Source organism: Acipenser ruthenus, chromosome 10 (assembly GCF_902713425.1).
Source record: "Acipenser ruthenus chromosome 10, fAciRut3.2 maternal haplotype, whole genome shotgun sequence".
Classification (NCBI taxonomy): domain Eukaryota; kingdom Metazoa; phylum Chordata; class Actinopteri; order Acipenseriformes; family Acipenseridae; genus Acipenser; species Acipenser ruthenus.
In genome coordinates, this window is record NC_081198.1 from 12,032,241 (window position 1) to 12,051,673 (window position 19,433).

The 19,433-nt window shown below is 37.9% G+C and overlaps 1 protein-coding gene across 3 annotated transcripts; it reads left to right on the forward strand.

Moving 5' to 3' along the window:
- Positions 1 to 123: 123 nt before the first annotated feature.
- LOC117403075 (G-protein-signaling modulator 2-like) lies at positions 124 to 19,298 on the forward strand. Of its 3 annotated transcripts, XM_034004975.3 has the most exons (16): positions 124 to 366; positions 2,268 to 2,330; positions 5,269 to 5,578; positions 10,588 to 10,809; positions 11,623 to 11,758; positions 12,232 to 12,371; positions 12,478 to 12,601; positions 12,918 to 13,033; positions 13,276 to 13,431; positions 13,534 to 13,642; positions 13,912 to 14,041; positions 14,256 to 14,326; positions 14,625 to 14,816; positions 16,674 to 16,836; positions 17,299 to 17,519; positions 18,382 to 19,298. In XM_034004975.3, exons 3-16 carry the CDS (start codon positions 5,514 to 5,516, stop codon positions 18,547 to 18,549), a joined length of 2,013 nt encoding a protein of 670 aa, XP_033860866.2. In that variant the 5' UTR covers positions 124 to 366; positions 2,268 to 2,330; positions 5,269 to 5,513; the 3' UTR covers positions 18,550 to 19,298. The 3 variants fall into 3 exon arrangements, with proteins under 3 accessions (XP_033860866.2, XP_033860875.2, XP_033860884.2); XM_034004984.3 differs by lacking the exon at positions 5,269 to 5,578 and having other exon boundaries at positions 125 to 366; XM_034004993.3 differs by lacking the exons at positions 2,268 to 2,330; positions 5,269 to 5,578 and having other exon boundaries at positions 125 to 366.
- The last annotated feature ends 135 nt before the right edge of the window (positions 19,299 to 19,433 follow it).

The following is a 19,433-nucleotide window of genomic DNA, read 5'->3' on the forward strand; positions in this document are numbered from 1 at the left end:
ATGAACATCGCTAAATGTTATTTACTTTACATATATAACCATTCAAAGGATGGCTAGGGCGAACATTTAAATCTCATTGGCTAGCGCTTTGTTTTGCTCGACCGAATAGCGGTGTTTCGGTTTCCTTCAAATTTATTTTGCGATTGGACGTTGGCCTGCATCTATCGTGCTCCACCTTCTAACTTCTGTCGAATCAAAATGGGTACACAGATTAAATGGCGGAACTTGGTGAAGGGAAAACTTAACCGACATAGGCAAACTTTTGTGGCATGATCGGGACAAAGAGGGATTGTTTTTTATGAAGGAAAAAATAAACGTGTAAGAAGGGAATTAAAAGAATACAACCACATGAAAACAAGATATTAGGTAAGTACAATTGTACATATAAAAATGTGTTCAAAGTTAAATTTGTTGGAATCAATAATAATTCACATACTGTAATATATTAGTATTAGGGAAAATACATTATTTGGACCGCGTGTCTCATAACCGGTGTACAGTACAACACCAATGTAAACAAGAAATAGTTTATTTATTACTGAATGAATTGCAATGTAGGTATTGTGGGTGGATGATGGTAAAATGTAATGCTACTTGTGCTAAGTGTAATACCTACAGTACCGGTATATCAGTACAACTAATATAGTTTTTTTTAACCTGCTACATTTGCCGAATTGGTTGTATATTTTTTTAATTGCTAGGAGATAGGTGAGTCAGTTTCAGTGCGTTGATTGACAGTAACTTACTACATTTTTGATTGCTTACTTGGTACGCTACGGAACTGCATTAAACTTTAGTAAAGACAGCTGTGCACCGGTTACATTGTTGAATGAGATTAATAATAAAGTTAATGAAGTGTACCGATCTACATTAAAAGTACATTAACAGCAGCATTTTGGCATACATGCATCTTTTAAACTATATAGGGAAATAATTGGAACAGTGTAAGAAAATGTCCGTGGCGATCCTCATATAATTTATTTTTCTTTCTGCCAGTTGTTTGATTTGGCTGGCTGTGTATTTGCGTAGCTTCTTATTAACTACAGTACTTCTTTGTTAAGTATGTTCTGTCATGGATGAAGTACACTACGGCAGCGTTGCCCCAAAGCCAACATTAGACATGGACAAAATATCGTCCTGAGCTTTAACAAAACCAATCTCTAATGAATGGTGATATTACCGAAGTACAGTTGTAAAACTTGTATTGCTCAGTGCCACTGTTCGGCTAAAACAGCAGTACAGTAAGTAATAGCTTTTACAGAAATTCTGAGCATTGTCTTAACTTCAACAACCTGAATAGAACCTTTATTTTCTGTGACGGAAAAAGTTGAAATGGTGGAGGAGATGGCTAATCTGACACGGTGTGAAACCACAAGAATGAATTGCTTTGTGTCCTCTTTCTGGGTTTTTTTTAGTCATGTGGTTAACCACAGAAAGACAAATTGTGTTGAAGAACTAGACAGTTGAGCTCTCCTTGTAGCCTTGGCTTTAAGCATCATACAACTTAACCATACCTAGGGCCTATATTATATTCAGGTATTTAACTGAAATATTAAATGTAGTACTGTAGCCTATAACGGACTTTAAAATACTGTGTGATTTTAACCTTCTAGCAACTTACTAGAATCCTGCAGTATACTGCATGTAAATGCATTCCATGTTACTTATTTACACTGACAAAAGTCTTGTGGCAGTCCTGTCATTCATATGATAGAAGTTAACTTCGTAACTGCTTGTTTAGATAGCGTATTATAGCAATATGTCAAAAGGCAGTTACCAGTTTTAAAATGAAGTTATTGCATGTGGTCATGATTGAAGTGTTGTAGGTGAATAATGTAATCTGAGGTCCACTAGTGCAACTATACTGTATAGAGTATTTGGATGGACTGTAACTGTCATACTGTAGAGCAATTTGTTTACTGCACTGATATGGAAATTTAGACAGAGTGCTCAATAAATTAATTCCATGCATATCTGTTTCAGTAGAATGCATTTAGGTTTACGTCTTGCACCACCTCGGTTAGACAGGTTAGTTTAATAGAAACTTGACAGACGAGATGGCTGCATTAATAAATACACTACAGGAGTAGCTGCAGTACTGCTAAAGGGAGTGCCACAGAGTTTATGGGCAGGCAGGTTGAAACAAGCATTGACTGATTCACCATAATGGCATCACAAGTGGAGCATTCCCACTGTCTTAAACTTCATTGTCACTCAACAGTATCTCAGTTTCAGCAATAACATTTTGATATTTTCTCACTCTTCAGATTTGGAGCTCCAACAATTCAGCAGCAGCAGCTGGGGAAGTGGCATAGACGTGTTGGTTAAAGGTTAGTGTACCTGGCTTTGTACTTTGTGCTTTGTGCTTTGTCTTGGGAGCAGGGTTTCCATAGTTTAGCTTTTGTGGTCGTGTTTTGCTTGTTGCTGCATGTGTTTGTGTTGTCTAATCGGCAGAAAATAATTGGTGATCTTTGATTGGGAGATGAGAGATCATGCAGCACCATGTTTAAGTACTTGTGGCTTGTGTGCTCATGTACTATCTACAATTTTGTGAATCCTCTCCATGCAAAGGTAGAGGAGTACCATATAAAATAATGTAAAAAGTACCACACTGTCACTTGGAACTTGCTGTAGTCTTGTTACTGGGCAGTGGGTATGCTTCCTTTTTCTGAAATTTATAGTTTGAAGAAGTTGTTATAGTTTTAATTTTTAAAAAATGCAATTAGATATTATGCCATTAGATTCAGGTTAATTTCCTGAACATTTTAAACTTTAGGATTAATGAGTTTTTTGAACGGTTTCAATTTTAACATAATGGACATTTTTGTAACTAAACAGAAAGGCCAACTTGAGAAGCCATCCGTTGGAGTTCTGTTTTAGAATGCACTACTGTGGATTCTACTTGGAAAATATTTACGGCATATTTGTCTACAAAAAATCCCCAAATTCTAGTGTGCTGTCTTTAAAAATCTATCATTCCATCCCTGTTTTTGCTTTTCTGCTGTTTTCATAGTAGTGTGGCTTACAGAAATTGGAGGCATGACTGGTGTTGGTGAAATTGGGGTTTGCAAAGCCTGTCACGGGTGTACAGTAATTGATATGCATCTGAAAACCAGTTGCATTCGGATTGATGGCCAACGTGCTACTATCGAGTCCCATGTACAGTACAGTACAGTCCAGTGTGTCTAGAGAGGTTACTGTTTATGAATCAGGACCCTACTAGAAATATGCATATGTTGAGCTGTGATTGTTCTTATTGTCTTTCTGTGAAACCGGCTTCCGTTGCTTTAATATGAATTACACTTGGCTAAATAAAACTGTCAAGCTGTTACTTTGAAGTGATGTTTTTGTTGTCGATCTTTATCCGATATCCTGCAGCCCAGAAGGGGGTTTTGTAGCACAACTGTTTAAATGATTGTACGATGAACAATTTCTCTTTCGAGAGAATGGACCAGTTATCAAATCATCTACTGTCCTTTCTTTCACTGACAGCTTTCATGTACTGTTGGGGATAAAGCTGCTTATTTGTAGATTAAGAAAGTGATGACCGAAGGCATATGCAATCTTGTTTAATCTTTTTAAATGTGTTTTTAATGTCATTCGATGACATTTTACTGCTGTTAGTGCTTTGTTTTCCTTGACCCCTTTATTTAACTTGTGAAAGTACGTGGACTATACTAGATTTGCTGAGACCTGTGAAGTACAGGTCAGCAGGAAATGTACAGGTAATAGAGAAATCCTGGTGGAACACACCCTGAATCTTTCTACATGGTTTTTAACCAAAATCTTTTTGCAGACTTACAATTTATTATCAGTGCTTTTTTAGTTGTAGGATTGTGGGTTGAAATGTATTTGAATCCCTGCAACAGTTGCTGGGTGACAAACTGGAGTAACCTTGGTAACTTTAGAATCGATAAATTAGGCCAGAAGCCAGGGCTTAGTATGCCTAGTTGAACAAACTGTGTGTAAAATCTGTATCAAAATGCATGCCAGTGAAATGTTTGTGAATACTGTAGCAGATCACAATTTGCTGCTTTTCTGTAGTGCAAGAAACCTCTATAAGCATAGTACAGTGCTCCCTCATTACACTGTAGCCAAAAGCCTTAGTTAAGAGACTGTGGTATTTATATTATACCTCATGGCAGACAATATGTGCCATGGCCTTACCAACTTCTTACCATTTCCATGCTTTAAACTGTCAATCATAGAATAGGCAAAACCTTTACAGAAAGAGAAACGAGTACTGTATGGCTGTATTGGTACATTCTTCCATGGACCCTTACTGTGGATTGGGTCTGGTATCTGTTTTTCAAGCAGTCCGTAATTGAAAGCTTTTGAGTTACCGCATATGAAAGGGTAGAAGCTACACAAGGGAATGTGTGTTGTATAGACCTTCGTGTTCTTATACAGAAATAATGTGTTACTGTGCTTTCCGTGGTGATTGATACCCAATTTCATTTACCTTCATTCCCCTTTTACACTGCAAAAGCTTGATTTATTTCATTTTTGTCTGTTGGGATCCCGCATGGACGCAATGAAAATGTAACTGTACTCTACAGTAACTCTTGTTAAATCTCAATCAAATGTGGTGAAAAAATTTATATATTTTAAGGTATAAAATAAAAATAGAGTTTGCAAAAGACCTGGCTTTGTTATTTATAGTTCAAAAAGCCCCAAAGCAATTTTTTTAAGTTTGGTAAATTTTAATTGACTTTGTAATTGACTGATGCAGCTAAGCACAGTATAACAGGATTACTAATTTCAGTGGACCAAAAGCTCAATGCTTAAGACATTCAGACTCTCTTATGAAACTGGAAGCTGCACTTTTTTGCTCTTGTCTCTAAAGACTCTCTTTCTGAAATGATTTACAGCCACTGGGAATACAGTCTCATACAGTATGCACCCAATTAAAAATCCTGAAGATGCCTTTAAATGCCTTTAGATGTGAAGTCTTTGCGTGTTCATAAACTGACATTGCGTAAACACCAGACATGCTTGTGCACTGTGCTTGGGGACTGTACAAATACAGTGTTAGTAGTGATAAAGAGTTCCAGTATCAGACCCCATCCAGACTGCGGTGCATTGTAGCCCCCTAAAATCCCCATGGTTACTGTGGAGTACTTCTGCCTCTGTCAACCTCAAAGTGATTTACACCTTGATCGGCTCACTCACTCAGCCTGCTTTGCTTTTGCACATTAACTGGGTGTTGCTATGGTGCTTCATAGGCTTATGAGGCTTCAAACACAGCATCTTATGTTCCCTTTGCAGACAGCAGCTGGACGGACTGAAAGGGCCCTTGGAACAGACTATTCACTTTTTTCGGCTGAGGCTGGTGTTCAGTGTATCTGGTCCTGAATAGGAACCGCAGTGAAACTGGATCTTCGGACCTAGAATAGCCTCTCATGTAGCCGTGTTTTCAAACTGTTACTCGTTTACAGTTCCTGTCAACCAGCACTGCTAGGCATTGTGCACTTCATTGGATTTTCAGCACTGCCCCCTTATAATGCTCTTCAATGGATGCAAATCGTATTTTGGTTAGCATTCGTGATGAAGACCAATCCTTTCATGTTCGCTACAGGTAGGCATATCTCTCTCTCTCTTTTTTTTTTTAGTATCCCTGTGAACTAGTGATCTCATTTTGTGATCTGTTTTGCTTGTCCATTAATGTAATGTATTAGTATTTTAGTAGTTTGTTAATTATGTAATCAGATTTTTTTCATACAATCTTTCTAATAGATTTTAAACTTTCTTAAAGAGGCAGTGTATGACTGAAGGTTTGTACAGTTCTGTACTGTATTTCATTTGAATTGGCAGATTTTCTTTGAATCTCTATTCAAAGCTGCAATTGGGCATAATTACAGGAACAAATAGACTGTAATTTTCTTCCAAATTAACCTCAGTGATTTTTATATATATATATATATATATATATATATATATATATATATATATATATATATATATATATATATATATATATATATATATATATATATATAGTGTGTGTGTGTTAGTTAAACACAAGAATTAACATCCCACAAAAAATGATGCCAAACTTTACTGTGTAGTACATATGACATATAGTACATATGCCAAACAACTTGCTGACTTGGAGGATCATAGGTGCAGATTTGATTTTCTAAATGTGTATTTGCACTTAGAGAATTACATTGCAGCCTTGTCAACAAATAGCCTAGCCACTTCTCCGTAGAGAAAATACTGTACTGTACATGAAAAGATCATTTCTCATTTCCTTTGTAAAATGACAGCTAAATAGAAAAGTTTAGGCATTGTGTATTCATAGTATATCAGACAAAAAACAGAAACGCCATCACTAATTTAATTTTCTAGTACTAAAAAGAAACACTGGAAACATATTTGGATGCGTTTTTCCACATTACATTTTAGTCCGCAACCACTTGTTATCTTTTGATAAGGTTTTTAAAGCTATGGATTGATCAAATTAGTGATTCATGGGGATCCTATTTTTGTTTATACTTGAAGTATATAGTACTATGTGTGCACAGTATATAATACTGGTATATTATGGCATATATACTGTAGCTTTTATGGTGCAGCTCAACCTGAAATAAAGCATTCGGACCACATTAAGCCAATGGATCAATATGTTGTAGAAGCCAGTAATCTTTTTTACAGTAATTGCCTGCAGTTATATTTCATTTCCTTTGACAGAGTAATTGAAATGCTTTCTGAATAGTAAATTATTCTGTTTTTTTTTGGTTTGTTTATAAGAGCATAATAAATGGAGAAGCTTTGGAGAAACGCACACAATGAATTTCCTCATATGTATATGAAGTCCTGCTTTAATAGCCTCATTGTGTGCCAGGTTCTTTTCTGTACAGCACTACTGCACACACTGTGCACCTGGTGGGAACATAATGAGGTAATACAATCCTCGGTCTGAGCCAATAAAAAAAAAAGATTGGGACGCACAGTAGGACCAAATTACTGCTTTGTCAATATTTAATGGCACGCCTAATCATTGTGAGTAAGAATCCTCCCCTTAGTTTGAATAGTGTAGGCCTTGGAGAAATTGCAGATGCTGCATTTCAAGAAGATTCAGAAACATAAAACACATTCATACAGATGCAGCATTTACAATATTCCAAGAATACAAAATGAAGGGATGCCATGGTGTTGTTTAAATTGATTGGGTCACTGCACTCCCACTCAAACATCTTCAAGGATTTTTGTTTGATTTCATTCTGCATTCACGACCAAGGATACTGTGCACAAATATGAACGCAATCAAGATTGTATTGAGAAAGATACCCAACCCTGATTTGGTAACACGATAAAGTGTTTCTTTAGATGAAGGGAGCTTTCAGTTCCAAAGGACTGTTTTGTAAGCATTATGAATGCTTATTCACCACTGCTGCACCCTGCTAGAAAATGGACTTTTCCTGCATTTTTTTTTTTTTAATGCATGACTGAACATGTGACTTTATCTGTACATTTTTTTTTTTAACTACTTGTCCAGAGGACTACTGAGAAACAGACATCTAGACATCTAGTCATCATCAGATGTAATTTGCCTCGGGCGAGTGTCAGTTTCTAACCCTGATAGAGATTCAGTACACCCACACTGACACTAAAGGAGAATTTATTAAAGTGTTCCTGCTCCTGTGAGTGCATCTCTGTGCTCAACAAAACCCTTTTTTTCCTTTTCTTTTTTCTTCATACCCACATAGGGCTGGGTTGCCTTTTTAAAGACAAATGACCACTGAGCTCATGGAAAAACAGGTTCATAACACAGCACAGGAAAGAAATACATTCTACAGCAATCATTTTCATTTTGCTCAGAAAAGTAATTTTACTTGAATACAGTGTCTTTATTATGCAGCAAAAAATGGTAATCCCCATTTGCACTAAATATTTTCTACGGTATAGCACTCCTAAAGCCTTACTGTTGCAATCTGAAAGGTTGCAGTACATGTTTGCAGTATTTGAGCGTACAGTACAGTAGGACTTGGGCTATAAAGAGTTTTTCCTACAGGTGTAACCTGTAAAGTGTAATAACCCTGTAACTGGCCAGAAGGTCATCAAATATTTTATGCTCTAAAAACAATAAAACAGTACTATCTTACTAATAATTCAACATAGTAGGATTCCTGTGCTTACATTTTCAGTTTAAACACCTCTTCTCAAACCATTTGAGATGGGACTTTGCCAAGGTAAACGTAACACACACATAATAGCTTAAAATTTGGTGAGTGATGTTTTGAGTTGTACTGTAGTCTACGCAAGCTGGGAGTCTCAAAGAATGCGAAATCCACCTCTCTTTAGCCAATCAGAATGGTGGTTTGATCCAAGCAGTCCCACAATGCAATTGGGATTGCTCTGGGTAAGCTAGCAGGTAGAATTTCAGATTTAATTAATCGTCCGGATAAAGGTGTTTCAAAGTACCACCTACAAATGTTTGAAATTCCACATTAATATTGAACTGTCATGTCTTTAACCTTTCAAATTTAAAGGCTTTTGGCCACAAATCAATTGCTGCATGACCTAAAAGCAAGGAAGAACGAATTGAAAATGTTTCATAGGCATTGGTTGACTTCCAAATATTGTTCTTTATTTTAATGGAAAATCAACTGCGGCCAAAATGGTGCCCACACACTGGACAAAGTGGATGGAGGCTTACAGCTACACTAGTGCTGTAGCCATTATTCAGGCCAACCTGTGTGTTTGCAAGATGCACAACAGCCACACTTTCTGATCTGAGGTTGAAAAAGAATCAACTCTGAGTGGCCTTGAGGGGCCAGAAGTAAAGACAATGACTGAGAATACAGTATTAGGAAGTGTGCATAGTGTATTGTGGTCGCATTCGTGCACCCACCCACCCACCCACACACACAAAATGCCTGGGTAAGCTGCCACTGAAGCATATTGCTGCAACTCAACAACTCTGCAGACTGGCAGAATAATTGTACATCTGGCAACCTGTTCACTTAAAGTATTGAAGTATGCATTTATTGAATTTGTACATGCAACAAGTGCTTCTTCTCTGCAAAGAAACAATTTAATAGGTTCAAAGGCAGTTGTAAAAAAGCATATTAATATTCTCTGGAGCTCCTTATTGTGACTATAATCACTACAGCAGCTCTCCTCTTAATCAGAAGTGACAGACCAACATCAGGTGCCCAAAGGGCAGGGGAGAAAAAAAGTACTGCGATTAGATTAGGTAAGATTATACTCTGCATGTATGTCTGTGAAACCTGAAGTTACCCAGGATAACATTGGCTAAAGCTGCTAACTATAACTGCAAAATAGATGCTTTGAAAAAACTGGACTCTCTCGATGAAAACAAAATGAAGCCCTTGTAGGTATTTAGAGGACTGAGGTCATTAATCTGCATGCGTTATGTGCATATACACAAGAAGCCTGTAATCTAGGAATATTGCCAGTTGGAAGCCTTGCCATATATACTGGAAATTTGTGCATGACCTGTGTTGGAGGCTAAATAATAAAACCAACGAAAAGCTTACAATGTCTGTGATGGGGATGTGCTTTGACTGTGTACATACAAAAGTAAACAGGTACTGTACTGCTTTGTTGTACGTTTTTAAAGAGACAAAATATATCTAAATTTGGGGGGGGGGGTCATACTGTAAACGATTCCATTAAAAAAAAAAAAATCAGGAATCTTTTTGAATGTCATGATTTATTTTTATTTATTTAGATCAAAGTTAAAAGTTTTCATTCAATAAATGGCTTTCTCTTACTTAAACTGATTTTTTGGGACCTTCATCTGTTTTAAACATGGAATTGTGTTGTCATTATTATGCAATTAAAGCCGTGTTCTGCTTGTCATAAAGGGACGGTAATCATGCACTTGGGTGATGTCATACACAATACAAAGATTTCTAGTTGAAACTCTGTCAAAGATTCTTAAATTACATTCTTTCAGTATTCTTACTGTACATTCGGTGTCAATAATTTTGAACGATTTTTACTGTAGTATTTGGGTGTGGTTTGTTTTTTAACCTTGCATTTTACAGGAATATGAAACTGTACAGTATCTTACTGTCTGTCCCCTTCTACTGTATTTATTCTGCACAGATGTGTGCTTTTAAGGAAGTCCATATGAGTATGAAACACTTTTATTGTGTTCAGCATGTAACAGGATATGGAATAACAAACAGCAGCTTTTAAGAATTGTTTGCAAAATTAGTTTTTTGTGACGTAGGAAGAAAAAACCCTCAAGCCTTCCAAAGTCTGTTTTATAACAGACTATTTTTTAAAAAATGGCTCGAATCCTTTTGTCTGCAGTGTCCATTTTCATGAAAACCTACAGTAATATAGGGACTGAGTGACAAACTATGTATAAAACGTTGCATCAGAAAACATTGTCAAGTGCTGTTCAAAAACTGCACATCCCTACTTGATTCTGGGGGCATGAGCACTGTACACTGCAGCAACACGATGCCAGTAATTGGACAGCAACCAGTGGGATTCAATGTACTGCTACTGAGGCTCCCAGCTTACCTTTCAAATCCTCTTTAAATTTGTATCCATGTCTTTTACCTGTATAGATGCATAGTTAAAGCAGGCTCTTTCTCCTTGCAGAATGGAAGCCTCCTGTCTTGAGCTGGCCCTGGAGGGGGAGCGGCTGTGTAAAGTAGGAGACTACCCAGCAGGCGTCTCTTTCTTTGAAGCAGCGATACAAGTCGGGACAGAAGACCTCCAGATACTCAGCGCTATCTACAGCCAGCTAGGGAATGCATACTTCCACTTGCATGACTACTCCAAAGCACTGGAATACCATCACCATGACTTGACTCTGACCAGGTACACAAAGCCATTTGTGAAACTGACCCAGTTATTATTATTTTTTTTTATTTTTTATTGCTTCTGACAAATCAAAAATATTTATTTCGCGGGCTCCCGTGTGGCGCATCCAGTAAAGGCGCTCCACGTGGAGTACAGGATGCGCTCTATAGTCTGGACTTCACAAGTTCGAGTCCAGGCTATTCCTTTGCCGACCGAGGACGGCAGCTTATAGGAGGCGGCGCTCAATTGGCCGAGCGCTGCCCAGGGGGAGGGAGGGTTAGGTCGGCCAGGGTGTCCTCGGCTCGCCACGCACCAGCGACCCCTGTAGTCTGGCCGGGCGCCTGCGCGCCTGCGGGCTTGCCTGTAAGCTGCCCAAGAGCTCCGTTGTCCTCCGACGCTGTAGCTCTTGGGTGGCTGCATGGTGAGTGAGTCTGCAGTGTGAAAAAAAGCGGTCGGCTGACGGCACACGCTTTGGAGGACAGAGTGTGTTCGTCTTCGCCCTCCCGAGTCAGCGCAGGGGTGGTAGCGGTGAGCTGAGCTTAAAAATAATTGGCCGTTCCAAATTGGGGAGAAAATAATAATAAATAAATAAAATTATTTCAAACTTGCATTGCCACCTGGTGCCTACAGAGGGCATATTACTTTTTGGTTAGGTTGTGAAATATCCGCCACAAGGTGCAAGACAGTGTTAGGTTGATGTTATTTGTTCTATAAATAGAATGAGCCTTGCTTATTGATAATAATATAGAATTCCCCTCTAAGTGCCAAATGAATTAACTTTTTGAGTAAAGATAAAAGATCAGCATGTTTGGTTTTGATTTTGATTTTCAGAACAATCGGGGATCCACTTGGAGAAGCTAAAGCCAGTGGTAACCTTGGCAACACTCTAAAGGTTCTGGGACGCTTCGATGAAGCTATAGTGTGTTGCCAGAGGCACTTGGAGGTTTCCATTAAGCTCAATGATAAGGCGAGTAGGTTCTGGTAGTATTGCTTTAAAACCCGGATACTCACTTAGTAAGAAGTGCCTTGGTTATTTGAACACCTTGTTCTTAAACAAGCGTGGGTTGTGACGTGGTGTTATTAGTTTGCTTTTTATTTAAATATTGATATAGGTGTGGGGAGGTATTAGTTACATTTCAGCTGCTATGTTCATTTCATGGATCCTGTTTCACATTTTAATATCTCCAGTAAACTTGCACAATATTGCAACCTTTGAAACCTTCCTGAAAAGAATACAGAACTATTAGATAATCTTATTTAGAGAGTATCATGTGTGAAATAGGTTACTTTTTACAGCTACATTATATAACTGGCACACTGTGTTATGCATTCAGAGTACATAAATGTTTATCTTGTATTATGGTTCCTCTCTGTTAAAAGCTGACTGAGACATAAAGGTTTCAAATACTCAGTTTGAAATGTGTTTTTGAATTGCTTCAGGTTGGGGAGGCGAGAGCACTTTATAATTTTGGGAATGTGTACCATGCCAAGGGGAAAAGCATCTGCTGGAGTGGGGCTGATCCAGGGGAGTTTCCAGAAGAGGCGATGACTGCTCTACGGAAAGCTGCAGAATACTACGAGTGAGTTATTACTAATGACAAGAAAATACACACAAATCCAAAGAGTATACTAGGCAATACATTAAAAAAAGGGCTTAAACTTCTCCTTTTTTGTTTTTAAATTAAGGGCAAATTTGTCAATAGTTAAGGAGCTTGGAGACCGTGCTGGGCAGGGCCGTACCTATGGAAACCTGGGCAACACGCATTACCTGCTGGGGAACTTCAGGGATGCAGTGATATCACATGAGCAGGTAAAAAAAAAACAACCTCTGGAGGATTCAACTTGGACATTGTATTCCATATAAATCTGCACTTAATTGTGAAGAATGAAAAATACTGAAGCATGAAGACTCCATTTACAGCAGAATGTGTGTTTATCAGCCAGTTTGCTGACTATCTGGAGAAGCAGTATGAGCTTTAGCTGCCTTTGTAGATCTGTGTGGTACATGTTGATTGTATGGGAGTATGTTATGCTTACCTGATTCATTTTCATGTGTGTGTTTTATTCCTTAGTCATCAAATAGAATTACGCATTTCTAGAAGTATTTTTTTCTTTTTCTTTTGTAGAGGCTTCTAATAGCCAAGGAGTTTGGTGACAAATCAGCTGAAAGAAGGGCTTACTGTAACCTGGGGAATGCGTACATTTTTCTTGAGGAATTTGAAATCGCATCTGAGCATTACAAGTAAGTAAACTGTTTTAATGTAGCAATGCAGACGCAAGCCTACTACCAACATCTCAACAGAAAAAAATAATTCTGATTTGAAAATTACAATTTTCTTTGATAGATAAAATTGATACCGGACTAGCACTTGTCAGTGTGCCAGGATGTTGCTTGTGGAGATGAAGAAAGGAGGAAGTCCTCTCAAGACGGCCAGTGCTACTGCTGTTGCTTTGATTTACTCTGTCTTTGTTTTTACTCTGCAGGAAAACCCTGCTGCTGGCCCGGCAGTTGAAGGACCGTGCCGTGGAGGCACAGGCGTGTTACAGCCTGGGAAACACATACACGCTGCTGCAGGACTATGAAAGAGCTATCGACTACCACCTGAAACATCTTATTATCGCCCAGGACCTCAATGACAGGTAAGTGTATGATCCTGATGAAATCACTGGTCTGATTGAACATGACTGGCATGCAGTTTGTCCTTAAAGCTTTTCATGTGTTTTTTTTTGTTTGTTTTTCAGAATGGGAGAGGGTAGAGCCTGCTGGAGTTTAGGAAATGCCTATACTGCATTGGGGAGTCATGATCAGGCCATGCACTTTGCAGAAAAACATCTGGAAATCTCAAAAGAAGTAATGATCCAGGGTTTCTTGTGATTAATCGATTTCATTTGAGCAGATGCTGTCACCCTCTTGTGGCCTTGAGAGCAAAGACTTTGCATTTCATTTCCAAAGCTACCACTCTGTTGCCAGTCAGAGTTTTAATTGCTTATAAAATTGTTTAATTCTTGCCAAGTAGGAGGCAAATAATTTGAGATGTTTTATAATTTATTCCGATTAAAGGACCCCTAAACAATAGCCAGTAGCAAACACTGTAATGATTTGTTTTCTCTTGCATGCAGACTGGAGACCGAAGTGGAGAACTAACAGCTAGAATGAACGTCTCCGATCTTCAGATGGTGCTGGGACTCAGTTACAGCACCAACAATTCAGTTCTGTCAGAAAACCACAAAGTCAATTTTGACTCTCACGGTAATCCCTTGGGTTTAGTTGGTGTAGTCCGAAAAATGTATATTCTGGATTTCTCAAGATGTTTACTTCATTTGAATTACATGAGTTGCATATTTGATTCTGTCTCTGACCTTGGAGTCTGAGGACTGTAATGTTCATTACAAAATGATTAAATTATTCATTTAAGTTTGTCCTCTTGCTGTGGAGAAATACAATGTTAATATTGTCTGTGCAGGAGCCAGGCCAAAAGCCGGAAAGAGGCACAGTATGGAAAACATGGAGCTGATGAAATTAACGCCAGATAAGGTCAGTGTGTTTTTCAAACTTCATTCAGTCCAAAATTGCAACTCTCAGCTGCTGGGGTAAGAGCTTGTCGCTGATGGTAATGTTAACCTCCTAACATAGAGGATTTTAATAGTAATCTAAGGCACTGAGATATGGTATGACTATTGAATGTTCTCCTGGGTTATTGCAATGATCTTTTTCTATAGTTGTATGATATTTGAGACACAGGTTGCAAAGTTAATTCCATATGGTTAGCCAGTAAAAAAAGAAAAAAAGAAAGAATTTACACTATTAACTCCTATCCTGCTTTTTGGTCTAGGTAGAAAACTGGAACAGCGAACTTATTACAAAACAACAGAAACCGCTCCTGGCTAAATCGTCTGCAAAGCTTTTCTTTGTAAATCATCTGAAAAGCAAAAAGCACAAGCACATTGGCTCCTCTGCTAAGGTTCTGCAGGACACCACTAATTCCATTGAGTGCGGGGCTGTCCAGGCCCAGGTACACCACAAGGTGAGCTTTAATGCTGTTTTCTGTGCCACTTTATATTCCATTTTATAGCCTGGACCCTCCATCAGAGGAGCTATATAAACAGTGAAGGTTATACAGCAAGGCAGGAAACCTTGTACAGGTAGACCTATGCAGTGCTGAACACAGAAGTGACATGGTAGGCTTGATTTCTTGTTTTTGGATTCAAATGCATTAAAATAAAAATAAAACGATATTTGCAAAGCAAGACTGCCATTTTTGTGTGTACTGTACGCAGCATATCTGTATTTTATCTAAATAATATTTTTGAACAGCAATTGGAGAATATATTATTTAGGAAGTGTTGTTGACGACATAAACTTATTTTCTTAATCATTTTCAGTGAATTTACTGTTGCCTATTCCAGTGATTGCTCAGTGTGAGAACGGTTGGTGGTGCTTCAGAAGTGTAAATACCTACTCAGTGCAGCAAGCACTCTGGCTATTTATTATACTGCTCCATGTGAAGTGTTTCCTGTCTCTATAGAAAATGTTTACCTTTTAAAGAGCATATTCTACAAAGCAGCTGCTGATATAGAGCACTCCAGTGTTATCAGCTGTGTGTGTACCTGCTTTGATGTTAGCACATTTTTAAATCTAATTTAATAGTCCATTTCCTGTATCCTTCAGTTTAATTGCGTTGCTTAAACTAGTTTTATTAGCGCATAGTTTGTTTTGAACTGTTAAAATGTAAACTGGTTGAGTGCTGGCAATGCTGGGGTTATGCAAACTAAATGATTTTTTTTTTTGTATTTGTTGATTTTTATATTGTACTTGCCGCTATACAGTAAATTGAAAACAAAGGCTATTATTGGTAAGAAATTCACTGCATGGTAGATTTTAAATTAAATACTGTTGTTGATAATAGATTTACTGCATGGTAGATTGATATAACATATTTAGTCCTCTTTGTCTGGTAAATGTTCTCGTTTTCCTGTGTTGAGGAACTGTTAGTAAAATTCTATACAAATTGAAGGATCACAATATTTACTAGTATGCTGAATAAACCTGTGTTGGATCAATTTTATAAAAAGTAATGTTTCAAGGTTAATAATATGAATATAATAAAAACTAATTTGGTTCAAGTTATAAAATGACCCGAGGAGAATACATACAGTTGTGTGAGATCACTCCCCTTTAGAAATTATTATAGGGTGGCTGGGATTTTCACTATAGTTGTTTTTATAAAGCAGAACGCCTGCCTAGTAAAATATACCCAAAAGGCATAGCAAAACATATTGGTAGTTTCACACTGCTTTTAATATGCAATTTAGATTCTTTTAAATTTTTTTTTTTTTTTAATGCTGCAGTGTTTTAACTAGGGCACTGTATTGAGCACTGAAAAGAAAACACTTAACAGAAACTTGGGAGTAGTTGTGTAATATAGTAGACCAAATAACTATGACAATTGAGATTTAATTGAATATACTTTTTGTACTGTATAAGAGATCCAATTAGTTTGGATAATTGAGTAGAATGTAGTTCAAGAATGCTGTTGTACGTTCCATTTTGTCACCAGACCTGTCTGAGTAGTTTTCCTCATACCTGTGTTTTGCTATCTTTTTATTTTTTTGTAAAAAGATCTCTTCGCAGTTCTGTGAGTGTCGGCAGGTCAGTGCAGGAATGGAGGTGCTTGTTGTTGAGACTTTTTACCATGGTCACCATAACATCGGCTACTTTTAGATTCTCAGCGTTGGATCTCAAACCTCAAAACTGGTATTGAGACATGAGTCAACATTAAACTGCAAGGCTGTGATCCGATTTTGAGTGCCTGCTGAGGTAGCTTGGTTTTGTACATTATGAGCTCCTTTTTAATGGTGCCTCTTGCTGTTTTGTGTTCTAGAGAGGAAGTCCTGACATGCTCGGGGACGAGGGTTTCTTTGACCTGCTCAGTCGATTCCAGAGCAATCGCATGGATGACCAGAGGTGTTCCATAGACGATGGACAGAGCAGACTGTCTGTGCCGGAGGCAGTGACACCCACCCCACCAAGAACAATGCACAAATGTAAGCTGAGCAGCTGAACTGATGTATACCTGAAAAAATAGCTAAATGCTGTTGTTTTACATGCATTGTACTGACAACGTAATCGTTTCAGTTGGATCCATTCTGTATGAAGTTATCTTTTCAAGACCACTGTGCTGATCAGCAGATTTAATACTACCTTGAGGTTGATGTTATAGTATGAGCTGGGCCGTTTTACCTGAACACATTAGTGGTCTTCTCATAAGAAACTGCTCAACATCATGATGCCTTTTCTATGTGCGTGTGCTGTGACCAGTAAACCGCTATTGTCCTGCTCCTACAATCTTAAATTCAAATAGTTTCAAGCTAGTATTAAAAGTTACTGATGTATGACCCTGTGCAAACTAAAATCCTAAAATGGATTTAATAACTTAAAAATAAATTATTTCAAAATGTTTTTCTCTTCATGGCTTCCTTTTAATCTGTTCTTTTGCATATTTTCAGCCCATTCTGCAGCTGTTGTTTCACCCCACACCAATCAGTTCTTGGATCTAGTAGCAAGCTCTCAAAGTCGGAGACTAGACGACCAGCGGGCGAGTGTTGGAAACTTCCCCGGCCTCAGACTGAACCAGCAGAACAGCCAGTCTGTCCTCAGTCATCTCATGGCTAATGCTGACAACAAGGAGCCAGATGAAGACTTTTTCGACATGTTGGTTAAATGCCAGGTTGGTATAATTAGTTTGTTCTTATTATTTTCTTTATCATAGACCGGGGCGGGGGGTCATAGAGGAACCTGAAAAGTCCAGAAGAAGTTCGGAAGTGCTGGTTATGTAATAGCACTTAGGGGTAGATGTTCTAAGATGGGCCAGTTGCAGCGCAAACATACCAAAATTTGCGTTTGTTGCAACAATTTGCAAAGTATACGTTTTGTAGTACGTACGAAGAGAAAATATGTTAATGAAAAGAGCCGCTATATACTAATTTAAATATTTGATGCATCTTCTTAGCGAGATCTCTAGCATACATTGCGAGAGTCGTGCGACATTGTTCGAATGAATAGCGGGAGTTGAGTTGTGGTTTGCTGCAGCAGAGGATGCCCGAAGGACAATGTCTATACATGCAAGGGTGCTAGAATCAAAATAACATTGTTTTTATTAAATGTAACCATCATCTACACAATGATATGTATTTTAAATATAAATCATTGTGCAGAAATTTGTTTTCAAGGCTTGTAACTACAACCTGACTTTAGTGAAAATTAGGTACTCAAAAATGCATTGAGCACAACTGGCAACGCACGAGAAAAAGCAGACTGGGAAATGCCAGCAACAATTGTGACTGTTTAAAACATGCTTTCAAAAGTTCTGAACAAATTGATGCAATTGTAAGTGGAAGGTTGAACCGCAAAAAAAAACTGCTGCCGCAAAACGTTCCTTGAAGTCGCTAACAGCATTGTTCATGTTTCGTACGTCACCCTAGACTTCCGACTCGTTTGCGACAGGCGCAACACTTTAGTACATCTGCCCCTTAATGTCATTTAGAGTGTTCCTCATTAATTCTTATGTAATCCTACGTCTATTTCTGTAGGGTTCTAGACTAGATGATCAAAGATGTGCTCCACCCGCTCCAGCACCCAAGGGCCCCACAGTTCCTGATGAAGATTTCTTCAGTCTTATCATGCGATCTCAGGCAAAGCGAATGGATGAACAACGGGTTACTCTGCCCTCGAACTCAAAATGCCCCAGCTCCTACTAAAACAGCCACTTGCAAGCTTAATGTTGCCCCCAAACTTTAGCATTAATTCACAAAGTGTAAAAGTACTGTAATAAAGAACTGTTCTATTTCATCAGTTCGTCAAGGAATGTTTACTGTCCAATTAGTGTCCAGTAAGAGGGAATCTGTTAAATATGCACTGCCTCAAATCCAAAGTGGAACAGTATAAATGCCTGCTATTAATGCTAATGCACTAATGTTCAAAATTAATTAAAATAACACTCATTTTTTTTTTTTTTTTAAATACAGGATTATTAATTATTTGGAAGCTCACTTTTTAGTAATGTACATTGCTGACTGTCTATTTAAGCTATGGGTTGACTGCCATTTATTCGAATGCTGTAGCAAATTCTTGCTAACTGCCATTGGTAACAGTTGTTTCTTTGTGGAGGGTGCGCATTGAACTTTGAAGATGTGTATTATTCGCACTACATTAATGGTACGTTATTTTATTGTTTTTTTAACGCTTCTGTAGATTTGTCATTTTTTTTTTTGTTGCCCATCAAGAAAACTTCTAAGGGAAAAGAAAGATGAATTTACTGCCACAGGAAAACGTCACAGTGCTATTTTATACCTCTTGTATCTTTTGTGGTATTTCCAAGATTGAGGAATAAACCAATTTCTTCACACTACACTCAGTTAGTTGGGCTTTAGTTCATATTTCCTTTTAACCTTGCCTGATCTACTGGCATCTCTGAACACAATTAAAAACTGGGCTGTTTTTTAAATGACTTGCATTCCTTTTTCTGTCATTTTTTACTGAAAAGATCTCCCTCTTGATTAAATTAAAATGATGTAAAATCTATATACAAACCACACCCTATTGTTTAATGAAAAGGCTGTTCTATTAGCATAAGTGAATCTGA